Source organism: Astyanax mexicanus, chromosome 6 (genome assembly GCF_023375975.1).
Source record: "Astyanax mexicanus isolate ESR-SI-001 chromosome 6, AstMex3_surface, whole genome shotgun sequence".
Classification (NCBI taxonomy): domain Eukaryota; kingdom Metazoa; phylum Chordata; class Actinopteri; order Characiformes; family Acestrorhamphidae; genus Astyanax; species Astyanax mexicanus.
The window spans coordinates 56762399-56788503 of record NC_064413.1 but is presented as its reverse complement, the minus strand read 5'-3'; the positions used below and the strand labels follow the sequence as shown (position 1 = coordinate 56788503).

Genomic DNA, 26105 nt, shown 5'->3' with positions numbered 1-26105 from the left:
AATTCAGTTACGCAAAAAAGTCTCTCTTCTTAGTAAATAATTGCTTTTTGTGAGGAACAGCAGCAGGAGCTCCTCAGATAAAGTTCTCATCTGTTCTCATTTTCTTCAACCAGGATGGAGTGTTTGACTCCACAGTGCTGAGCTATACTTTTTCCAGTATGTTAGCTTGTTATGCTAACTGGCTAGCGTTAGTTGGCGAGCTGTGTCTGCTTCTTTGGCGGTGCTGTTTTACACAGCGCTTTGCAAAATGTGACAGTTATAATTTCCTCTTTTGTATACCGGATGAACTGGTATACCACCCAGCACTAATCTACACATACAGAAGTAGTGTGTAACTTCGGTCTTTGGCGAGGTTGACGTGTTGTTCTGGACAGTGATTGTAATAAGTCTGCCTGCATGTGGTCCTGTGTTGTGCAGCCGTCTGCCAACGGTGCTGGCACTAACCCACCACGTTTCAAATCTGTCAGTTAAATCCTACTGGGTGCAGATATATTTTTTGATGATTTTTTTGCAGATACAGAGCCGAATAAAACCTCAGTAATGAATAGCTAATATAAGATGTGACTTGACTAAACTGTTCTGCTGTGTTTAATATCTCCAGGCTGCAGATCTGGATGGAGAGATCGATTTATCTACTTGTTATGATGTCACTGAATATCCAGTGCAGAGGAACTACGGCTTCCAGATCCATGTAAGTGCTGCTATTGACTATTGATTATTGATTATTGTCTGACTCTAAATATTGTCTAAACTCCCAATATCTGATACCTGTATTTTTAGCTTTTCATGGCATTAATCATTCTTCTTTGTATCCAGTACTGGAGTTAAATAAATGATCTAAGACACAAGTGATTAGTAGTCTGATGGACAGAGGACACATGTCCCGCAGGATGTCTCTATGTTAAGTGAGGTGTTATCAGTGTCGCTCCGGCTCTGTTCTGCTCCGAGCTCCATCACATGACCTCGTCAGACCTGTCATCAGTCACAGTGATGAGGTCATCAACTCTAAACCTGTACAAATACCACTCTCCAGTTCTGTCCTGAGACCAGCGTTACCATCCGCTCACTATCACACAGCTCACACTTACTAACACCAATATACTGCACATAAACACAACCCTAAACCTGTACCAGCGTTACCGTCCGCTCACTATCACACTGCTCACACTTACTAACACCAATATACTGCACATAAACACAACCCTAAACCTGTACCAGCGTTACCGTCCTCTCACTATCACACTGCTCACACTTACTAACACCAATATACTGCACATAAACACAACCCTAAACCTGTACCAGCGTTACCGTCCGCTCACTATCACACAACTCACACTTACTAACACCAATATACTGCACATAAACACAACCCTAAACCTGTACCAGCGTTACCGTCCGCTCACTATCACACTGCTCACACTTACTAACACCAATATACTGCACATAAACACAACCCTAAACCTGTACCAGCGTTACCGTCCTCTCACTATCACACAGCTCACACTTACTAACACCAATATACTGCACATAAACACAACCCTAAACCTGTACCAGCGTTACCGTCCGCTCACTATCACACTGCTCACACTTACTAACACCAATATACTGCACATAAACACAACCCTAAACCTGTACCAGCGTTACCGTCCTCTCACTATCACACAGCTCACACTTACTAACACCAATATACTGCACATAAACACAACCCTAAACCTGTACCAGCGTTACCGTCCGCTCACTATCACACTGCTCACACTTACTAACACCAATATACTGCACATAAACACAACCCTAAACCTGTACCAGCGTTACCGTCCGCTCACTATCACACTGCTCACACTTACTAACACCAATATACTGCACATAAACACAACCCTAAACCTGTACCAGCGTTACCGTCCGCTCACTATCACACTGCTCACACTTACTAACACCAATATACTGCACATAAACACAACCCTAAACCTGTACCAGCGTTACCGTCCGCTCACTATCACACAACTCACACTTACTAACACCAATATACTGCACATAAACACAACCCTAAACCTAAAACTAAATACATCACTGAAATCTTTCATTTCTGAGAATAAAATAAACAATTCAAGATCTAAATACACCCACAGAGTCCAGACCTCAGCATTACTGAATGTATGTGGGAGGATTTTAATAGTGAGAAATAAGTGGAGATTTTAAAATTCACGACTGATTTAGATGAGATAATAAATCTCAAGGATAGAATAGAACTAGAAAAGTGCATTTCCTGATAGAAATGCAGGATGGTTGTGCAGCTAAAATGACTTCTACAGGTTGCTAAGGTGGTTGCCATGGTGTTGCTGTGTGCCTGCCAAGGTGTTGATACCGTATCTCTGCTGGTTGCTATGGTGTTGCTAGGTGGTTGCTAAGGTGTTGCTATGGTGTCTATGGTGGTTGCTAAAACTGTTAGATAGCATTAGAAACAACACTGTGCAAAAGTCTGGGTCTCAGTAGGTGAAATTGTCTCTGTCACTGGTATCTGTGTGTGTGTGTGTGTGTGTGTGATTATTTTGGCTGTGTGTTGCTGCAGGTTGTGTGGAAGTGTAGTTTATTTTAGTGAAGTCAGGAATAGAGTATTGCGCCGCGTCTCCTGTCTAAAGCAACATCATCACGAGTTTAGAGTCAGAAATTAATATCTATAATAAATATAACCCACTTTCAGTAAGAGAAAAATACTATACGCTCCAAAAATACCAGAACAGCTGTTTATTATTTACTGTTTCTTCTGAAATTAAGAGTTTAAAAGGGTTTCTAAATCACACTGCTGTGTGGATTTGATTGTATTCAGGGATAAGAGCTCAGATTAATGAGGTCAGGATGTTGGATGCCCAGCCTCCCAATTCCCCATTCATCCTAGTATCCTAAATTATTATATGGAGCTTCATTATTCCAGAGAACACAGTTCCTCCACTGATCCACAGATCAATACTGGGCATTTATACCCCTCTATAACCCACACCTGCTATTAGAGATGGTGCCAACTAATTAATATTATAACCATATTTTTCGCACTATAAGTTGCACTTATACAATCGTTTAGTTGTCCTTAAAATCATCAGAGCTCCTTATAATCCGGTGCTCCTTATGTATGAATTCTATCAGTCAGGTATTAAGGAGCAGTAAAGTCACTCCACTGAAGTACAGAGTTATACAGGAGTTTCAGTTTAGTTCCCCAGCACTGAGACTGGAGCAGCAGAATTAGCATTAGCTGCTAACTGCATTGCTAGCTCTTTCGTCATTCAGAGGTGAGTATATTGGACTGTAGTCTGTGTGTTTACTGGGTTAAAACAAGCTATGTGGGACGATCCACTAGCTAATATTGACCTGGCTTACCGAAACACTTAGGGTTCCTCAGTGTAGCGCTGTCAGGTGGCATTTACTAGCGCTAAGCGCTGCTAACCGTGACTAGCGCTGCTGCTAATTGTTCTGTTGAAAATACTGGAAATCTAAGCTTATTGTAATTAAACAGAAGCGCTTTACTCACCCAAATAAACATTTTTTCAGGAAAGGAATCTGTGTAGATTTACATCCAGCACTCATTTATATTTAAGAAAATATATATTTTTTACATTTTTTAAAGGTTTGTTCACTTAGGTGCTTCTCTATTAGAAGGGAAATATGGCGACACCCCTGTTCCTTACTAATGTCGCTTAAAATGGGCCTTATAATCCAGTGCCCCTTATGTATGAAAGTAGACCAGAAAATTTACAGTTTCCCTTATAATCCATAAAATATGGGAATTCCTTGTGTTTTTAATTCCTCTCTTTCTCTCTCTCTCAGAGTAAGGAGGGATTGTTCACACTCTCTGCTATGACGTCTGGAATACGGAGGAACTGGATTCAGGCCATAATGAAGAGTGTGCGTCCCACCATCACGCCGGACGTCACCCGGTACGTTCCTCTTTACCCTCACACATACAGTGATATAATACAGCAGCAAAACCAAAAACCAACACCCAGACCAAGACGGTGCAGAATTTAAAACAGAAACAAGACCAAACCCATCTCAGAAAGCACTGAGAATACAGGCAGGATTCATAAAAAAACATAAAATCTAAACTTTAAGACAAGGCAGTGCATAGAATTGACAGTGGAAAAAGTATTGAATTGGAGACAATGCAAAGTATAGAAACCAAGTCCAGGAAGGGTTGAGTTTGAGAGAAGACCAAATCCAGAAAGTACTGAATTTGAGATAAAACCAAGTTCAGAAAGTACTGAATATTAGAAAAGACCAAGTCGAGAAAGTTCAAAATTATGTCCGGAAAGTACTAAATCTGAGACGAGACACGTTTAAAAAAGTAATGAATTTGATACGAGACCATTTACAGAAAGTACTGAATTTAAGATGAGTCCAAAAAAAACTGAATTTAAAACAAGACCAGATCCAAAATGTTCTGAATTTAAGATAAGACCAAGTTCAGAATGTAACAAATTTGATACAAGACCAAGTTTAAAATGTACTGAGTTTGAGACAAGACCAAGTCCAGAATGTACTAAATATGAGACAGGAACAGGGGTTGAATAAGTATCTTGTCTTCATGCTGCTAAACGTGGGGTTCTGTGAATCTGCTGCTCTGATCTCCTGACAGTATGATGATAAACGGTGATGATCTGCTGCTGCTGTCGGTTCCTCTCCTCCAACTTTAGTCTCTTTATCCCTCTATTCTCTTCTTCTTCTTCTCCTGGTTGTGCTGCTGCAGGAAGAACGTGTCTCTGAAACTGTCGGTTCTGAAGCCCAGGTTGGCTGTGTCTGTGAGCCGTGTGTTGTGTCAGTGCTGAGTGATGATCTGCTGTTTGTGATCTGTTAGTTATGTCTGGCAGCTCTGTGTGTGCTGGCTCTGCTGCTCGCTGACTGACGTCTGGCCTTTAATCCCTGCAGGCCGTTCATACTGTCATCCATCATGCTGTCAATCATCCAGTCATCACACACACACACACACACACACACGCTCGCTCGCTGTAACAGGGTGGTGATGCTGTTGTAAATGAATGGCTACACTAATTCTCCCTCAAGCTAAACTCTTTGACATTTCAAAACCAATAAGAGTGCAGTCTGAGACAAGCCCAAGTACAGAAAGTACTGAATTACTTAATTTGAGACAAGCCCAAGTACAGAAATACTGAATTACTTAATTTGAGACAAGCCCAAGTACAGAAATACTGAATTACTTAATTTGAGACAAGCCCGAGTACAGAAAGTACTGAATTACTTAATTTGAGACAAGCCCAAGTACAGAAATACTGAATTACTTAATTTGAGACAAGCCCAAGTACAGAAATACTGAATTACTTAATTTGAGACAAGCCCAAGTACAGAAATACTGAATTACTGAATTTGAGACAAGCCCAAGTACAGAAATACTGAATTACTGAATTTGAGATAAGACCAAGTACAGAAATACTGAATTACTGAATTTGAGATAAGACCAAGTGCAGAAAGAACTGAATTACTGAATTTGAAATAAGATCAAGTATAGAAAGTACTGAATTTAAGACAAGACCAAATACAGAAATGAATGAATCTGAGACAAGAACAAGTACAGAAAGTACTTTCAGGTGGACGGTGGTTTCCGGTTGAGTGTACGCTGTGCGCGATTAGCTGCCGCTTCTCACTGGTGTGTGTGGAATGTAGTTGTAAGCGTCCTTGGTTGCCTTAAGTGGCAGAAAGGTGCAATATAAGTGTAACAGTAAATAGTAAGTGAAAGCAGTTAGAGTTCATGTAAATTTGTAGAAAAATGGTTGTAATTCCTAAACACTTTATAGGATATTTTTGTTCAACCCCATTAAATTAAACATGAAAGTCTACACTTTAGTTACATCTCATTTATCGCATTTGTTTTATATTAAATCCTGTGTGGTGGCATACAGAATCCAAATAATGAAGACTGCCACTGTCCAAATATTTGTGGGCCTAACTGTATACATACAGTACCAGACAAAGTTTAGAGACACCTTCTTATTCAAAGTTTTGTTTATTTATTTATTTTCCATTCCTGGGGTGATCCTGATGAGAGCCAGTTCCATCATTATAATGTTTTTGATGGTCTTTTTTCGATGACTGCACTTGGGGACCTGTGTCTCTTTGAAAAGTAGATTGAGGTCTTTAGAAACACACAACAAGTCCTCCTGACCTTTCGTATGGGACGGGGACAGGGACAGGGACGGGTGAACTGTGCGACAGAATAGATGAGATAACTGAAGCAGACCTGGAGGATAGAGATGTTTGGATGTTGTGACAGATCCCAGATTGGGTTGGGTTATTATGGGGTGTGTTACCTCACAGCTCTGAGTGTGTGTTGGCTGGCTGAGTGTGTATCTGTTGGGGAGGGGGTGTGGCTTTCTCCTCTCAGGAGGAATGCTGGGTATTTCTGGGATGTAGACACCTTGCCGTCTCTCTCTCTCTCATATTCTGGAATGCCCCCCCCCCTCCTCTGCAGGGTGGGGGTATAGGATTGCGTAATTCCCCTGTTTTAGAACCCACAACCCCCTCCCCCCCCCCAACACACTGCACTGCTGCACTAAAATACATGATTACATGGGCAAAAGTATCAGGACACCTGCTCAGCCATTGTTTATACTGATATCACAGGTGCTTAAAGTTTACCCTGCTTTTACCCAAATCTCAACTGTCCTGAGAAGAGATTTGATTGCATTCAGCCACAAAAACTGAAAGTTATGGAGGTCAGGATGTTGGATTATCACCCCAGCTCATCTCTAATTTTCCAACTCGTCCCCAATTCCTCAATTCGTCCTTGATTCTTCAACTCGACCCCAAACCTCCAACTAGTCCCTCTTTTCTCAAACTCGTCCACAAGTCCCCAACTCATCCCTAATTTCTCCCCAGTTCCTCAACTCATTCTTGATTTTCCAACTCATTCCCAATTCCTCAACTTATCACTGATTCTCCGACTCGTCCCCAGTTCCTCGACTCAACCCTAAATCTCCAACTTGTCCCTTTTTTCTCCAACTCGTCCACAAGTCTCTAACTCATCCTCAATTCGACCTCAATTCCTCAACTCGTTCCCAATTCCTCAACTCAATCTTGATTCCTCAACTCATCCCCGGTTATCCCACTGATCCCTAGTTCTTCAATTCGACCTGAAATCTCTAACTCATCTCTCTTTTCTCTAACTTATCCCTGATTCCCCAACTTACCCCAACTCGACCCCAATTCCTTAACTCATCCCTGAATTCTCAACTCATCCCCGATACCTCAAATTCTCCTCGATTCCTAAACTCTTTCTCTGTTTCAAGTCATCCCTAATTCTCCAACTCATTCCCAGTTCTCCAACTCCTCCCCGATTCCCCAACTCAACCCCAATTTCTCAACCCATCCATGATTTGTCAACCCGTCAACAAGCCCCTAACTCATCCCAGATTCCCTAACTTATCACCACCTCGATTCCTCAACTCGCCCCCAGTTCTCTAACTCATCCCGTTTCCCAACTTATCCCCATCTCCATACCTTATCTCCAGTTCCTGTACCAGTGACACTGCACACATCACCACCACCATGCTTCACAGTTGTTAGAGTGTTTTTATGTTGACTCATTTTCATCATCTTTATCATCAACTTTACTAAACAAACCGCTGATGTTCATGGTCAAATAGTTTAATCTTTGCCCCATTTCAAAATAAAGCATTTTCATGTTTCGCGTCTGTAGTCCCTAAAGATCACCATCAGTAACTTAAGAGGTCTTATTGGCTGATGTTGGCTGATGTTTGCAGTGGAGAAACTGTACTCTGTATTAATGTTTTATATATATATATATATGAGATTGAAACTCCTCCCCTTTCCATCCTCAGTTCTCTTCCAGATGAACAAGCCAAAGCCAGAGCGTCCCTGGACCTGACACAGACCCCTGATGTCTCCAGAACTTCACACAGCACTAAGGTTGAAGTTCAGAGGTCATGTGAGGTCATAAGTGACTCAGCCCCGCCCACTGAGCAGCGTAAGACCCGAGTCCGGGACCGCAGGCGAGAAGGGCGGTCCAAAACCTTTGACTGGGCGGAGTTTCGCCCTGAAAAGGAGAAGGAAGGGACGTCGAGGGAAAGGACGGAAACATTAGATGTAAGCTCCGCCTCCTCTCCCTCCTCCCTCTCCTCGTCCGCCTCATCTCCAGTATCCAGCACTTCCTCTCCGCAAACGTCCTCTTCCCTTTCTGCCCCCGGCCCCGCCCCCTCGGACAGGAGGTTACTTCGACAGGAAGAGGAAGTGGAAGAGGAATGTACAAAACGTGGTCATGATTGCCGTCGCTACTTCCATCCCTCAGCATCCCTCCCCCCCTCGGCAACCGTTGCCGGGACTACTGTAACTGATGGCCACTGTAAGCCCCCCTCGGACGCCCCGCAGGACCACGGAACAATGGATGTAGACAGTGCTGCCTCTGTGGGCGTGGCCAGCGTAGCTCAAACAACTAATCATACCCCTGATGTACAGGTGGAAATCGAACAAAGGTGGCATCAGGTGGAAACCACGCCCCTCCGAGAAGAAAAGCAGGTGCCAATCACCAGTAGCCCTGCCCCCTTCTCCACTGGAGAGAGGATACCCCCACAGGAGCTCGCTGCACTGTTAGACAAAGAGGTGAGAACAATAAATATTTTTTATTTATTTGTGACCAGATTTAAGTTCAAAACTTAAACTTAAAAACTCTCAGAACGTTAGTGCTATTTAGTCTTTCAGCGTTATTCAAATGTTTTAAATTGAAACAGAGAACCTAACCCCAATCGTCCAATCCTAACTCAAACTAATTATTCTCCAAACCACCCAATCCCAACCATCAAACCCTGATCCACCCAATACCATCCATCAAACCCCAAACCACACTGTCCAGTCCCATCCATTAAACCCCAAGCCATCCAACCCTGTTCATCAAACCCTAAACCATCCAGTTCAAACAATCATACACCAACATCTTCCAATCCCAACCAACAAACCCCAAACTATCCAACCCTGTTCCTCTAACGCTAAACCATCCAGTCTCAACCATCAAACCCCAACATTTTCTAATCCTTCCCATTAAACCCCATACCATCCAACCCTGTTGATCAAACCAACTAGTCTCAACCATTAAACTCCAACCTCTTCCAATCCCTTTCTTCAAACAAAGACTATCCAGTCCCAAACATCAAACCCTAAACTGTCCAATTCCATCCATGACACTGCTAATTTCTTTAGTACCATCCAACCCTGTTCATCAAACCCCAAACCATCCAGATTCAACAATCAAACCCCAAACCATCCAGACTCAACCATCAATCCCCAACATCTTCCAATCCCACCAACAAACCCCAATCCCACCCATCAAATCTCAAACCTCCCAACCCTAAACAACGATGGTTTGGTTTAGTACCTTCCATCAAACTCCAAAGTCCAAACCATCAAACCCCAACATCTTTCAATCTCAACCATCAATCCCAATCACATCCACCAAAAGCCAAACCATCCAACACGGATTATCAAACCCTAAACCATCCAGTCCCATTCATCAAACCCAGGTTACGCAAATCCATCCATGAAACTGCACATTTCTTCAGAACCATCCATCAAAGTCCAAGCCATCCAGTCCCAATCGTTAAATTCCAAACTCTTTCATTTGCGTTCATCAAACATCATAACATCCAATCTCAACCATGAAACCACACACAATCCAGTCCTATCCATAAAACCTCAAAACATTAAATCCCAACCCTGATTAACCCCCAAACCATCAAATCCCAACTGCTAAACCCCAAACCATCTCAGTTCAAACCATCCAATCCCTTAATTAGAACTCAAAACCATTCCAGCACCAACCATTAAACCCCAAACACAGTGCAGAACATTAAAACCAAAACCATCATATCCTAAAAATCAAAGCCCAACCAGTTCTGAGTTTTGATAAGTAATTTATTATTTTGTTGGCTGATGAAGTTGATGCTTTTATTAGTGATTATAGTTACTGTGTGTGGAGTATATAAGACTCTTTGTTTGTTTGTTTGCGGTGCAGTTGGGGCAGACGCAGAGGGAGCTGGTTCGGCTGCAGGAGCAGAACAGCCTCCTACAGGAGCAGCTACAGGACGCCCGGGGGCGGGAACACAGCGCCCGCGAGGGATACGTCCTGCAGGTAACGGCGGCGGGATACAGCACCTGTTCTCAGAGCTAAACAAATAGCAGAATTAAAAAGTTATATTCACCAGTGTTCACACGTTTAGTCAGTAATCATTAATCAATTATTTTTATAAATTTTTATTTACAGTAGTAATACGACACATTTGATTGTTAAAATTCAATAAACAAAACAAATGGTGTTTTACTTTTTGATGATTTTTATAAAAGGGAGGAATGGTTGATGCATGTTTTTGTTTTTTGTTGGAAAGGCTTATTTGTCATTTTATTAAATATTGAATTTGAAATAATGTATCTGGTGCCTCGTAAATTTTTGAGATTTGACTATTTACACTTTAGTTTTTGAGGTTGAGATTTTGTAAATTTTAAGTAGTGTTCTGTCAAACTAAACCGTAAATGTGTGCTATGCTATAAACCTAATTTACAGCAGGATTTTGAGAGTTTTGCTTTACTAATATTCATTAAAAAACTGAGTTTTGGTGAATCTATGTGAGGAACTGCATGAAATTGTTACTCTGAGCATGTATTTGTGTTACTAATCACTCTGGAGTCTCTCTCTCTGGGCTCTGACTGGGTTTGGGGTTGAAATGCTAGTTTTTATTAAAGGGTTAAAAATAAGAAATTGCAAACAAGCTTCCAGCTGTGCTTTTTCGTTTTAATATCTGTTTATTTCTGCATCTTTTCTTCACTCACATTCAGTTTGTTTTAGTTTTGCATGGCTTTTTGGATGTTTTACCTGTTTTGTGCATTTTGATTTATGTTTTTTCTCGTACGGCTGAACGATATGGCCAAAATTTATATCACAATATATTTTTACAATACAATACAGTATAGTGTAGTTTCGATATTGATATAAAGACTATAAAAGCCACCTCCCATGGTGTACATTATTACACACTGATGGAGCTGGGCAGGGGTTACAGTTAAAATATTTAAAAAACATTTAAACATTAAAAAACATAAAAACATTTAAAAGACATTTTTGTGATGCACTTTATTTTTTTCATGCAGACAAAATGCATCAGCAGTGGCAGATTTTTAAAAAACTGCTATTCAAGTTCACTCTCATATATTTATATTATATTATATTAAAAATCAAACTAGTCTGAGACATTATAATATAGTAAAAAATCACTCTGCCGACGTAAACCACACTACACTATTATTACAGGAAAAAACAGCATAAAAACATGATTTTGTGGTGATTAATACAGTACAATAATAATTAGTACACTAATAATAAAATATAAATTGTTTGTTTCAAGTAAATTAAAAAATCCTCAATTATATTGTTTTCATTAATACGTTTAGTAAGCAATTATTGTCCTTTAGGAAGCGCAGGCTAGTACAGTATAAGACTTGTACAAACATTTTTGTGATAAAATTGTATTTTTTTTACCATTTCAATAATAATTAAAATTTTATTTGAATTTTTTTTTTTTACTGAATTAACAGAATTAAGTATCGGATTGAGACTCAAAATCTAATTACTCAGACTCAGACCCAAAACAATGTTATCGTTATCATTTTTAATTCTTGGTCAATTTTTGCTGCACATCATTGAATTGAACATTAAACGTTAATTAAACACTTTATTCTACACTCTCTGTAATAAAAGCTACAATGAGGTCAATGTTCTTTAAACACTAACAATCTCCTTGATAAATTTATTAAAGATTAGAAAGTTAATCACGATGCAATAAAATATCGTCAGCTGTACTTACTCCTCTTCTTTTCTTCTTCTTCTTTATTCTGTATTCTTTTTCCCATCTAAATCTAAATCACATCATTCACACATTAAGAATTTTTATTTCTTTTTTGTGCACCTTTTAGGCAGTTTTCTGTCTGTGCGATAAAAACCTTGTAGTCATGTTGCCTCTGTAGAAAACTGTCTGTGACACGAACCACAATTATAGTTTCTTTTAGTTTTTTCACATTTTGTTTAAATGTATGAAACACTTGATACATTTTCCATCTTTTGATGTGGAAAAAGCACAGTAGAAAGCTTGAGTTTTTCAAAACAGATCAAATGGGTCAAAAACACAAAAACCTCGGCGTCCTAGCAGCAGCCCCAGAGACCGAGCGCTATATGTCTTTTTGGGGTTGATGCAAAAAAGAAAAACACCACAGCTAATCACGCTCTCCTCTTTTAAATCTTTTAAAGAGTGCCACCTCCCCTGGACAGCCTTCATCGCCATCCTCCTCTTCCATCTCCTCCTCCTCTTCTTCCGTACCTCACCAAGTGCCATGGCAGCGTCTTTCTAAGCTAAACCAGGAACTGAAGACTGAGCTGGAAGCTCAACAGCGAAAGCAAGACCTGGTCAATCAGCAGGTCACCACCTTAAGGCGGAGCTACAGCGAGGCTCAGGGACTGATTGGTCATCATGAGACCGAGATCGAGGCCTTGCAGGCTAAGCTCGCCTCTGCCATGGAGGAAATCGTTGCCAGCGAACAGGCGGTGGCACGAATGCGCAGCGAGCTGAAGCTGGAGCAGGAACGTTACCGCGAGCACGAGGAAGAATGGACTAGCAATGAAGCAACTTTACGAGCGCAGCTACGAGATAGCGAGGAACGACTCCGGGACGTAGAAGCCAGTCTGCTGGAGAAGACCCAGGCCTTGAGGCTGCTGGAACGGCAGCAGGCGCTGCAAAGGGACCAGCGTAAGGAAGTGCAAAGGCTGCAGGAGCGACTGACTGAGGTTACTGGTCGCCTCATTGCCACGGAAGAAGCCCAAGCTTTAAGGGAAGAGCGTGAGAAGAAGGAGCAACGTAGCCTAGAAGAAAAACACGAGCGGGAACGGCAAGGCTTGACCCGTAGGCTTGCCGAATCTGAGGAAAAGAAGCGTGAGGTTGAAGAGCAGCTTCAGGAGCTGCGAGAACAAGTGGATGCATTGCTAAGAGGAAATGCGGACCGAGTTACCGGGTCAGACGTTAAGCTGGAGGTTCTGCGTCTGCAACAACAGCTAAACGAACAGACCGACACAATGGAAACCCTGCAGGAAAGTGTCCGGAGGCTGCAGGAAGAGCGGGATCACCTCATGTGCCGCTGCCAGGAACTGGTGAACCAGATTGCTGAGGCAGATCGGGAGGTGGGAAAACTGCAAGAGCGCCTGAAAACGGAGGAGACGGACTACTATTCCTTGGAGAGCTCATACGAGCGAGTCTCGGAGGAGTTCGCAAAGATCAGCAGAGTCCTGAGAGAGAAGGAGGAAGAGGTTCGACAGACGAAGGAGATGTACGAGCAGCTGGTGCGGCAGAAAGAGCAGGACCTCAATGAAGCCTTCATCAAGATGGCTGCTTTAGGAAGCAGCCTTGAAGAAACTGAACTCCGTCTACAAGCAAGGGAGGACCTTCTCAAACAGATGGGATGTGGGGAAGTGGAGCCCTGTGAGGCGGAGAAAGAGCTGAAGGCCAAGCTGGCAGTGGCGGAGGATCGAATTGCCGAACTTGAACAACACCTTGATGCTCTACGGTTGGGATATGCAGACCTTAAGATGGAACATGGCAGCTCTCAGGAGAATGTGCTTGAAACTCTTGAGGAGGAAATGGAACGAGACGCCTCCTCTTCCAACACCTCCTCCTCAATGACTCTCACAAGAAGCAGCTCAGAAACGGAAGTTTCACTTGCCAAGCGTCAGAGAATTCGCTTCTCTAACATTCAGTGCCAAAAATACCACCAGTCCCAGGGAGTAGACAGGTTTCATCTAGATAGCACTTCCATGGATATAACTCAAGAAATTAGCGAGGATCTTATATCAGAGACGAGCCAAAATCTCACAGGGGATGGAGACATTAACCAAGTATTCACCCAGGATATCAGTATAGTCAGCGACAGCTCACTTCAGTATTGTAGTGACACTGAGAAATTCATGTCCATCATTCATGCGCTGGAGACCAAACTTAAGGACACAGAGGAGAAGTTAAGGGATATCACAGCAAAGATACAAAATCAGCAAGAGCCATCTGACAACGTGGAGCCTGTGGAGGCAAGAAGTGCCAATACCTGTGCTGAACCAGATCTGGATATGCCTGATGGTAAATTCCTCTCCTGCTTGGAAAGGACTGTCCAAGATGCACAGGATAGAAGTTATACCCACGTAGAGTACAACAAGGCTTTGGCTTTTGTAGAGTCCTGCAGAACAAGGGTTCAGAAGATTCTCAGCAATCATAATGGTGATGATGATAGCAGTGCAGATGCACAGGTCCATGCTCTAGCAGATATAGAGAAAGACCTGGTGAGCGCTACGTTTCACATGAGGCAGGTTGGGGGCACCTCAATTGAAGTCCCACAAACCTCCGCCAGCACAGAATCCCAGTCGCAAACAGATGAGACTACAATACAGACGTTTTCCAGAATGTTAGCCTTTGAGGGGATTGTTTTGGAGAAGATGGCAATTTTTCTCGAGGATCCAAAGTCAGGTCTAATGCAAAGCCTTAGTGAGATAAACAGGGATACAGACAACTTAAAAAAGAGCCACCAAGGCTGCCTTTCAATCGTTTACATGGACCTTCTGGTGAGAAAACTCATGCTAGAAAGCAAACTGGTGGACGAGGTGCAGCAACACTTGTCTCAACAAGCAAGTACCCCTGTTCAAAGATCAGTTTTGGCTCAGAGTATTGTCTGCAATGTCTGTATTAATGCTGAACTTGCGTACTCCCTTCAGGACCTAAAACACGCTTACCAAGACAAGTTTGATGAGCTTCAAAGGGACTTGTTGAAGGTAAACGAGACCTTACAACAAAGGGACACTGTGGTGAGGGAGGCAGTTGGTACTTTAAACACGGCAGGAGTCACGCAAGAAATTAGCAATAAGCCTAGTGTTTCTACTGACCCCTTCCTTGCTGATGTCACTCCTCTTGAACTTGCTCCTTACACAGAGTTGATTGAGATGGAAGAAGCTCGTAGTCTTGCTGAAGAGATTGTAGAAAGACACTTGGCAGGAGCCATGGAGGCTTTTGAAACAGATTCAACGTCTTTTCTTCAGACTGGGCGAAAGAGTCTTATCGAAGAGCTAAAGACACAAGCAAAGGTTCTCCACCATTTGTCCCAGCAAGTTGATAAGACCTTTAAGGAAGGTAGCGGCACGGTCCACTCTGCACTAGCAGGTGGAATCCAAGGGCTTTTAGGGAACAAAGATTCCAGAGTCTTAACATGTAGTGCTCTCTGCATGCATGAGGCTCTGATTCAAGCACAGGTAGCTTATATCGCCTGTCGACTGCGAGCAGATCACCAGAGAGAGCTCTTGCTTTGCCAGGAAACCAGTCGCAGTATGGCTACCTTGGTGCAGGAGCATGCCCAGAGTGTAGCAGCCATCCACCAGCGCTACCAGAGTAGCCTGGAAGAAGAGCGACTCAGCTTCTCCAACACCGTAAGCTCCCTGCAAGAGGAAAACGGGACCCTGCGAGAGGAGACGGCACTACGGCTGCAGGAGCTTAAGGACCAGCGAGAGCGGCTAGCGCAACTCGATGAAGCTTTCCGCAGAGAGAGCGAAGATCTCAAGAGAAGACATTCAGAGGAACTCAGTCAAGTAGAGCAGGAAAGAGCTGCCAGTGAGGTCGCCCTGACTGAAAGTGCTGCAGAAAGCCAGCGGAAGCTCGATGCCCTGCTGCAGCAGATGGAGGGAACAGAGTTGAGGCACGAGGAGCATGTCCACCGACTGGAGCAGGAGTTCAGAGGAAGGATTCAGGAGCTCGAGAGCACACACAAAGAGGAAATCCAGAAGTTACACGACCGTTATAGCCAGACTATACGCACTTTGGGGGAGAAGTTTGAACATCTTGAGGAGGATGTTCGCCAACCTAACGCAGAAGAGGTGCAAGAGTCCTGCCCTATGGAAGAAGGGGAAGGGCCTGAGCAGGAAATTAGCAGGGACTCGATGTCGGTGCTGAGAGACCGGGTGCAGGAGTTGGAGCAACAGATGAGTAGCATGCGTGATGAACTGGAGAACAAGCCCCCAGAAGGGGATGTGGTCAGCCTGAGAGAAAAGTACCAGCGGGACTTTGACAGCCTCAAGGTTCAAACGGTCACCTTTAAAGTTTCTACTTGTCCATGTAGACAGGGGTTCTTAACCTTTTACACAGTGAGACCTCTTTTCAGGGTTCAAAACATTGCACAACCCAGTAACTTTCGTAAGTCAAGTTTAGAGTTCCAGTAAAGATATAGATATTTTATCGATAACTAAAACTAAAACTAAAATGTTCCATCCCACCCCTAAACTTTAGCATTGATGCCTCCAGTTCTACCTTGTATTTGAGTCAAGTTCATTCGAAGAGTCAAGTAGAAAAGTGAATCAGTCTGTCTTAATCAGTGAAAGTACAACCCTGGACAATACTGAGATCTAATTCTTTGCACATTTTGTGGGGAAAACATTTCTAATTAGCATAATTCTCATAATCCCCCCAGTGAAAAGGTCAACCCCAGGTTAAGAACCCCTGAATTTAGATGTTTTGTGTGTCATCACCTATAGACTCTTTTGAATCATTCTTGATCGTTCAGATTGCAGTGGTCGAAGGACCTGATTGATTGGATTCTCTTTCTATAAGTCTGAAATGCATTACAAGATAAAATTGTGAAAAAAATGGTAATTTTGCTTGTCAGTGCTAGTCTTGTTAATTTATTTGCGCCAGTCTCTGAAATCAAGAATTATTCAGACTCAATTTATCTGCATAGGTGTGAGGGCATTTCTCAATATGATATTACCAAGATATCTTCTCCACGACATTGATGAGATCCCAATACTGTGATTCTGTGATACTCCATATATCACAAGATAATTTTCTACGTGTTACTGAAAGGATGAAATACTCCTAAATAATCAAATATGAGGAATTATGGATTAATTGGTGTTTCAGTTCCACAGAATTTAACAACCGAAATTCTTCACTACAGGTTTATTAAGCCTATTTATTTGATTATAGCGCCACTATGTGGAGTAATGAAGCAGTAACATTAGTAATTTAGTAATCTAATTGGGGGGTGGGGCTTGGGGACTTTAGAGAACTTATGTTTCAATAAAAATATTCATATTTGACGCTACGTTAGGCATGAAGCCAATAGGATCATGTTTATTAAACTGATCCAGACAGTCTTTTTCAATTGGCAGTACTTATCTACTACAGGAACTAGACCAGCTGTGCCTGTATGCAGTTGCACATCTGTGTCAGCAATGGGTGCAATAATAGCTAAATTAGGTTTTTAGACGGGGTGTCCACAAGTGTATGTAGTTTAACCCTTTCAGACCTGAATTATGATCCAGTGATAGAAAAATCTAAAAATGCTGTAATGCTATAATTAATTGAGAAATGAAACAGCGCAGTAGGTCGTTTATGCTCAGAACAGGACAGGGAGCATTTACATAACAAGCGTTTATCATTGTTTCTACACTGAAGAATAGAAAAAGAAGAAAAAGTGCCTTTAAAATAACCCCTTATAATTAAGCATTTAGTTTAGTTTTGTTTTTACAGTATTTTTTCTATTCTAAAACTCCTGAATGCTGAAGTTGTAATTATGCTATAATGTTAATCCTGTATGCTAACAGCATGTTTCAGTTCACTAATCCAATCAGATCACAGTAAATCTCACCTGGATGATTCTCCTATCCATCCTCTCTCACCTGTATAAACCTCTTACCTGCTGTCCTTCACTCTACATCAAAACTAATCATACACAGGGTAATGTAATGTGCTGCTTGTATGTGTGGGTTTTTATTATGTGTGTGTGTGTGTGTGTGTGTGTGTAGGAGACGTGCGAGCGAGGCTTTGTGGCGATGGAGGAGACTCATCAGAAGGTGATTGAGGATCTTCATCGGCAGCATCAGAGAGAGATCAACAAGCTGCTGGAGGAGAGAGAGAGGCTGCTGGAGGAGGAGACTAACGCCACCATCGCTGGTAATAATAAATTAATAAAGTAATTATAACAGTAAATCCAGCTTATTATTGTCTACGATACAGAGACGTCCAGATTACACCCAGAGTACTCGGTTAGATACATGGAGTCACAGTATTAGAAGAAGTGGAGAAGTTTACAGAGCTAGTAAGCGTTAGCTATCTTGTGTGAGTAACTGTAGGTTTAAAGTAGTGATGATACACTTTTTTCAGCTCCGATCCGATTCCGATATAAAACTTATATAAAACTTCCGATACAGATACAAATATCGATACTTTTAGTTTATTAATAGTACTATGATTAAGATTACATAATGAGGCTGAAACAGACCACACAGCCCTTTGAGGAGGATACACAAGTGCATTTAATGTAAATTCATTCAAAAGTAATTTATTTGACATACTTTATATTAGGGGTGGCACGAGATCTCGCGAGATTAAACGTGACGATATTTCTCTTCAAGCTTTAACCTGTCTCGCGGGGGGAAAAATAGTTTAGTGTGGACTTTTTAAGCGGGATCTGGCAACACAGCAGTAAGTTTTGTGGTGTGTGCAAACGTAGTAGTATCAATGCCCCCCCGGGGGGGGGGTGGAGGAGATACATTCTGTCATTACTAGCCCACCGTGCTCCACAAAAACCAGCAAGCTGATTGGCTGTTTCTCCTGAGAGAAAATTTATTTGGGGCTTTCATTTGGCGCCCCCCGTAGTGCAGCGCCCCTATGCGTCGCATAGGCTGCATACACACTTTTTAAGTTGTATGTCTGTGACTGTTTCATACGTGACTGTTTCATAGGCTAATCCCTTAGCTCTGTACTGTATTAAAAAACATGTTCTGTCTCTGTTTCACTTCAAGCATAGTCTTAATATGACTGGTTATGGTTCTGCAGAGTTAAATTACAAGAGATTTAGGAGAAAAAACACAAACCATAGTCTTAATATGACTGGTTGTGGTTTGCACTTATTGTTTGCACTATATAAGAGTTTTATTTTTATTTTTTATTCTTATTTCTATTTCTTATAGAATCAATGTGTGAGAGAAATCAGTCTGTTAAGTTTGAGTTATATGATTTTGTCAAATAAAACTCTAGTTTTCAAGTTTTCACTTTTCATTTTTGACGTTTTCTTTAAAACTTTATTTTTAAATCTCGTCTCGTTCTCGTGAACCCAGTATCGTGTCTCATCTCGTCTCGTGATATTAGTGTCTTGTCACACCCCTACTTTATATGCAAATACACAAACACATACTCATATTAATTTATTTTTATTTTTATTAAATATAAAAAAAGGCAAATATTAAATATGTTAAATATTAAATACAGGGCATTTTTTTGCAATGGTTGCGCAGAAGACTTTTTTATTTTGACAGGTAGCGTAGAGGATTAGCTGCAATAGCTAACGGCTAACGGGCGATGCTAACTGTAATTCTGAGCTGAATTAATCAGTATTTTTTAATAACAGATTGATTTATTTGTGCTGGTTAGAGTGGGGGGGATCTGTGGTTTGATATTAGATGTGGATTATGTCTTTTACTTGAAAGCATTTGTCGGGCCGATGCTAAATTAATCTGTGTTTTTAATAACAGATGGGTGTGTTTGTGCTGGTTAGTGTTTGTAGATCCTGTGGTTTTATAGGATATGTGGATTATGACTATAGTTTACTCCAGTCTGTATTTAATACCTTTACAACACCGGAATGCAGCTGACTGTGCTAATGCTAATGCTAGTTAGGCTAACAGACTGCTGGTGTTAATCTGTTCACCCCTCAGACGCTGAATTTATAAATATTACATGAAGCCGTTCTGCTGTTCAGCTTTTCTAAAGTAAAAAATCTCCAGATAATTGATATTTTTCTGTAGATAATCAGCTAAAGTTACTCAGTCAGCCGCAGACTGAAGCTGCTGGGGGTTCAGGGTAAACTGTGGAACTGGAATCTGGATCAGTGATGCGTTTTGTGTTAACATTACGGCGGGTTAATTGTCCAGTTCAAGCTGTGGACTGGAATATGGATCAGTAAGTGGATAGGCCACGGTCACCTGATATCTGATACGTTAAATTACGTCAATATCGGCCCCGATACTGATATTGTATCGGATCTGTCCCATCTCTACTTTAAATCGGATCTCCGGTGGATTCTGTGTTTTACAGAGACCTTAAATAAACACTTGGGAAGCACGGTTTGACAAGGCAGCACAACCCGACAGAACACCGGTCAAAGCGGCGCCGTTCACGTGAAATAGAGCGACTCTTTCTTCTCAGCTAATTACTCAGGAATCCCTTCAAACATAAACATAATCCATATATGGTTAGAAAGGGCGGAGCTTACTCTTTCTAAAAAAAATGCAGTTACATCTCAAACCCATTGAGAAAACGCCTAAAAAATAGGATCTCCTTCAAAGTGCCTTGTTTTATTCGCCCATTATATCTCTATTTATTTGCTTAGAACACATAATCAGATATATTTACTCTATTCACTCTCTGGTCTCTGAGTAAATCCCATGATGTCATCATTGCCACTGATTCCTCAAAGTGTTAAAAAAAAAAAAAAGGACTTTTCCCATTACCAAAAAAAAAAAGTGCAACCCAACCAATATTATTTACCTTTTATTATTTACCTGTGCGTGTGTGTGTGTGTGTGTGTGTGTGTGTGTGATTAGCGATTGAGGCGATGAAGAACGCTCACCGGGAGGAGCTGGAGAAATCACAGCGAGCCCAACTGAGTGGAGTCAGTGCTGACATCGAGCAGCTGCGCATGCAGTACGAGTGAGTACACACACACACACACTTACACACACACACACACCCACACACACACACCACACACTCATACACTTTATACCAAAACTATTTGGGGGTAAAAAAGCAGTTATGAAGTCCATGACCAGAAGTCACAAGATAGGTGTACTTGGGTTCTGCAACAGGACAATGACCCAACTGCAGCTGCAACACTAGCGTGTGCTCACCTATTTTCGTTCAGTTCCGCCTATTGTTCATTTCCCTCTCTGCCAATCGCATTTAAGACAGGGTTTGTACGGTCATGAAAAACCAGGAAAAGTCATGGAATTTGAAAATCGCAATTTACAGGCCTGGATAAGGTTTAGAAAAATAAAAATACCCAGAAAGTTTTGGAAACGTCATGGAAATTTAGTCTACAAATATTTGTGTTTCAGTTTATCAATATAGAAATCTATTTTGAATGAACAAATACATTCATCAGATCAGAGTTAATTTAGTAATTTAGCCCAGTCTACACAAAGAAGCTCTCAGGATCTGACTCACGTTTACTAAATATTGTGTGTCAGATTCATTTTAGAACTACTATAATCAATTTCTATTATAGTTTTAGTTGATTTTTTGTTTTGAAAATCATATGGTTATGAAAATTTACCTTGAAGGCATGGAAAAGTCATGAAAAAATCATGGAAATGTATTGGTTAAAAATTTTATGAACCCTGTAAAGTAATTTAAAATATGTCACCTCTCGCCGTAGATGAACATTAAACTTTGTTCTTACAAAAAAAAAATCCCATCATAAAACATTATTTTAGTATCGCTAACAATGTTGTAAATCTATGTGCACTGCATTTACGTAGTTCGACAGCTATTTTTCTCAATTTTTGTATGTTGTACACTACTTAGGGAACCTAGTTCTAAGTGAACAAGGGTGTCGTCATGTTTTCTTGATGTAATCAGAGTATGGGTGCCCACACAGGACAAATGGGATGTCATTATACACCACTGGGAGCTGCTGGAGCAGACAAAGACGCATCCCCACAAATAAATAAGCCCAGTGATTTAAAAATATCATTATTACACACAATATCAGGTTAAGAGCTTAAGTCTCTATATATTTTTTAGTTGATATAGAGGTTTCTGAGGTAATTTTCTCTCTTTTATGGGGGTTTTTATCCTCTGTGATTTTATTCCTGTCCAGAACAATCATGTAGGTGTTTTTCTCAGACGTCCTCTGAGAAAATTACAGGCTGAATTATCTACTGTTTTTCTCTGAACTCCGTGCTCCTCCGGTAATTTTAGTCCCGTCCGGACGCACATCTCTGAGATTCGTCTCCTTGCCTTTAATAAAATAGCTATTTGTCCACTGCCGCGCACCGTAATTACACTTTGGGCGCGCCACGGTTTCCACAGAGATCTACATTAAAAACACAACAGTGGAAATGGAGGAGCTACTGAACGATGTGACTGAGAAAAACTACAGCCTAAAAACTCACTGATTCTTTTTGTGTGTGTGTGTGTGTGTGTGTGTGTGTTGTAGGGAGGAGCTTCAGTCGATTCATCGTGAGTTGGAGGTGTTATCTGAACAGTATTCTCAGAAGTGTTTGGAGAACGCTCACCTGGCTCAGGCTCTGGAGGCGGAGAGACAAGCACTGCAGCAGTGCCAGAGAGAAAACCAGCAGCTACACACACACAACCAGGTACACACACACACACACACACACACAACCACATCCAACAGGATTAACTGTGGACGCTGTAAGAGGAAGCTGTCTGAAAGGGATGTTCGGGTGCTAACCCGGATTGTATCCAAAAAACATAAAACCACGGCTGATCAAATCACGCAGAATTCAATGTGCACCTCAACTCTCCTGTTTCCACCAGAACTGTCCGTCACCACAATCAATTATTGTGCTCTAAAACCAGGTGTTTCAGTTTCATTCTCCAACTCCTGTATTAACCCTGTCTTAATTCTCCATGTTGAAATATCCCCTGTGAGAGACGAGGTGTAAGATCCTGTGCAGCTGTGTTACTTTGCAAATGTATTAATTTCTCTTTTTAAAGGCGATGTCAAAAAACATGGAATATGGAGGTGTAATTTGGAGCCTGTTCAGCTGTTGCTTAAAATAATATTTGATGTATTTGTTTGTGTTAATCAGCATCAGAGCAGCTAAAATAAATTAATTTATTCATTTAGCGATCTCCTGAGGTTTTTATTATTTATTTTGTTTGCTTTAAGTATGCAAATTATGACTAGACGACTACTTATTTTTATGAACAACTAATAGACTAGTAAAAAATACTACTCCTAACACACAGTAATGCACACACACACACACACACACACACACACACAACCAGGTACACACACACACACACACACACACACACACACACACACAACTAGGTACACACACACACACACACAAAAACACACACACACACACACAAAAACACACACACACACACACAACCAGGTACACACACACACACACACACACACACACACACACAACTAGGTACACACACACACACACACAAAAACACACACACACATACACAAAAACACACACACACACACACACACACACACACACACACACACACAACTAGGTACACACAACCAGGCACACACACACACACACACACACACACACACAACCAGGTACACACACACACACACACACACACACGTACACACACACACACAACCAGGCACACACACACTACTTTTACACAAGGGGCTCATAGGTATACTTTTTGGCATAAAATAAAACACCCCACATTTCTTAAAATCTCTATAAAAAGTCTATAAAATAAACACAAAAACCCAGACAAAAAGCTTTTTTAAGAAAGTTCAGATGATGAATTTCTTGTAAAAGTGTTTAATTTTGTGTTTCAGGAGCTGAATAATCGTCTGACGGTGGAGATCACGCGCATGCGCTCCTGTTTAAGTGGAGATAAAGCGGTCTCTCCTCTAACACAGGGCAAAGACCTGTACGAACTAGAGGTAATCACACACACACACACACACACATACATGCACACACTGAGTGAAAATATTTGGCCGAATACTGAACACAGTTGTGTGATTTAGTCATGAATGTACCTCAGCAGTGCTGCTCAGGTCACATGTAAGAGAAATGTACACAGAGTGAAGCAACAGTCTTTCAGTAAACAAATAAATGCTAAGGCTAAGTTAGCGCCGCTAGCATTACTATCCTAGTTCTGTACAGCTCGTGTGTTTCAGCTGGTAAGCAGATAAATTGTGAAGAGATAGTGAACTGAGTGTGATAAGTGATGCTAAATGCTTTATTTAGTTGAATTTCGTAAGAAGAGATTGAAAATGAACGTAAACCTGCCGTTTGTCGGTATAAATTATTATTTGTTTTTTTCACTTTTTAATTTGATGATTTTGTTAAGCTGTTTTCGGTTGCCAAATATTTGGTTCCTTCTTAAATACAGTGTATGCTGATGGAAATACAGTGTATGCTGATTGAAATACAGTGTATGCTGATGGAAATACAGTGTATGCTGATGGAAATACAGTGTATGCTGATTGAAATACAGTGTATGCTGATGGAAATACAGTGTATGCTGATGGAAATACAGTGTATGCTGATGGAAATACAGTGTATGCTGATGGAAATACAGTGTATGCTGATGGAAATACAGTGTATGCTGATGGAAATACAGTGTATGCTGATGGAAATACAGTGTATGCTGATGGAAATACAGTGTATGCTGATGGAAATACAGTGTATGCTGATTGAAATACAGTGTATGCTGATTGAAATACAGTGTATGCTGATGGAAATACAGTGTATGCTGATGGAAATACAGTGTATGCTGATTGAAATACAGTGTATGCTGATGGAAATACAGTGTATGCTGATGGAAATACAGTGTATGCTGATGGAAATACAGTGTATGCTGATGGAAATACAGTGTATGCTGATGGAAATACAGTGTATGCTGATGGAAATACAGTGTATGCTGATGGAAATACAGTGTATGCTGATTGAAATACAGTGTATGCTGATGGAAATACAGTGTATGCTGATGGAAATACAGTGTATGCTGATGGAAATACAGTGTATGCTGATGGAAATACAGTGTATGCTGATGGAAATACAGTGTATGCTGATGGAAATACAGTGTATGCTGATGGAAATACAGTGTATGCTGATTGAAATACAGTGTATGCTGATGGAAATACAGTGTATGCTGATGGAAATACAGTGTATGCTGATTGAAATACAGTGTATGCTGATTGAAATACAGTGTATGCTGATTGAAATACAGTGTATGCTGATGGAACTACAGTGTATGCTGATTGATATACAGTGTATGCTGATGGAAATACAGTGTATGCTGATGGAAATACAGTGTATGCTGATGGAAATACAGTGTATGCTGATGGAAGTACAGTGTATGCTGATGGAAGTACAGTGTATGCTGATTGATATACAGTGTATGCTGATTGATATACAGTGTATGCTGATGGAAATACAGTGTATGCTGATTGATATACAGTGTATGCTGATTGATATACAGTGTATGCTGATTGATATACAGTGTATGCTGATTGATATACAGTGTATGCTGATTGATATACAGTGTATGCTGATTGAAATACAGTGTATGCTGATTGATATACAGTGTATGCTGATTGATATACAGTGTATGCTGATTGATATACAGTGTATGCTGATTGATATACAGTGTATGCTGATTGATATACAGTGTATGCTGATTGATATACAGTGTATGCTGATTGAAATACAGTGTATGCTGATGGTTGTGTGCTGCTGATGCTGCAGGTGCTGCTGCGGATAAAGGAGTCAGAGATTCAGTATCTTAAACAGGAAATCAACTCTCTGAAGGACGAGCTTCAGTCTGCACTACGGGTAACACACACACACACACACACACACACACTTATGCACACTATATATATATACAGCTCTGTAAAAAATAAAGAGAGCACTTCAGTTTCTGAATCAGTTTCTCTGATTGTGCTATTTATAGGTTTATGTTTGAGTAAAATGAACATTGTTGTTTTATTCTATAAACTACAGACAACATTTCTCCCAAATTACAAATAAAAATATTCTCATTTAGAGCATTTATTTACAGAAAATGAGAAATGACTGAAATAACAAAAAAGATGCAGAGCTTTCAGACCTCAAATAATGCAAAGAAAACAAAAAGTTCATATTCATAAAGTTTTAAGAGTTCAGAAATAATCAATATTTGGTGGAATAATCCTGGTTGGTTTTTAATCACATCTTGGCATCATGTTCTCCTCCACCAGTCTTACACACTGCTTTTGGATAACTTTATGCT

General features: G+C 41.0%; 1 protein-coding gene across 8 annotated transcripts in view; it reads left to right on the top strand.

Annotated features, from left to right (window-relative positions):
* Positions 1-26105, top strand: part of si:ch73-103b11.2 (myosin-2 heavy chain) — a 92101-nt gene that overhangs the window by 55973 nt on the left and 10023 nt on the right. For 7 of the 8 annotated variants that reach the window (XM_049480298.1, XM_049480301.1, XM_049480299.1 and 4 more), the window contains 11 exons: positions 602-691; positions 3817-3926; positions 4736-4774; positions 7842-8619; positions 10025-10141; positions 12308-16156; positions 17882-18029; positions 20681-20786; positions 22297-22456; positions 23659-23766; positions 25580-25666. In XM_049480298.1, coding sequence (XP_049336255.1) covers positions 602-691; positions 3817-3926; positions 4736-4774; positions 7842-8619; positions 10025-10141; positions 12308-16156; positions 17882-18029; positions 20681-20786; positions 22297-22456; positions 23659-23766; positions 25580-25666 — 5592 coding nt within the window. The remainder of the gene's footprint in view (positions 1-601; positions 692-3816; positions 3927-4735; positions 4775-7841; positions 8620-10024; positions 10142-12307; positions 16157-17881; positions 18030-20680; positions 20787-22296; positions 22457-23658; positions 23767-25579; positions 25667-26105) is intronic. The other variant, XM_049480300.1, reaches the window with a different exon arrangement.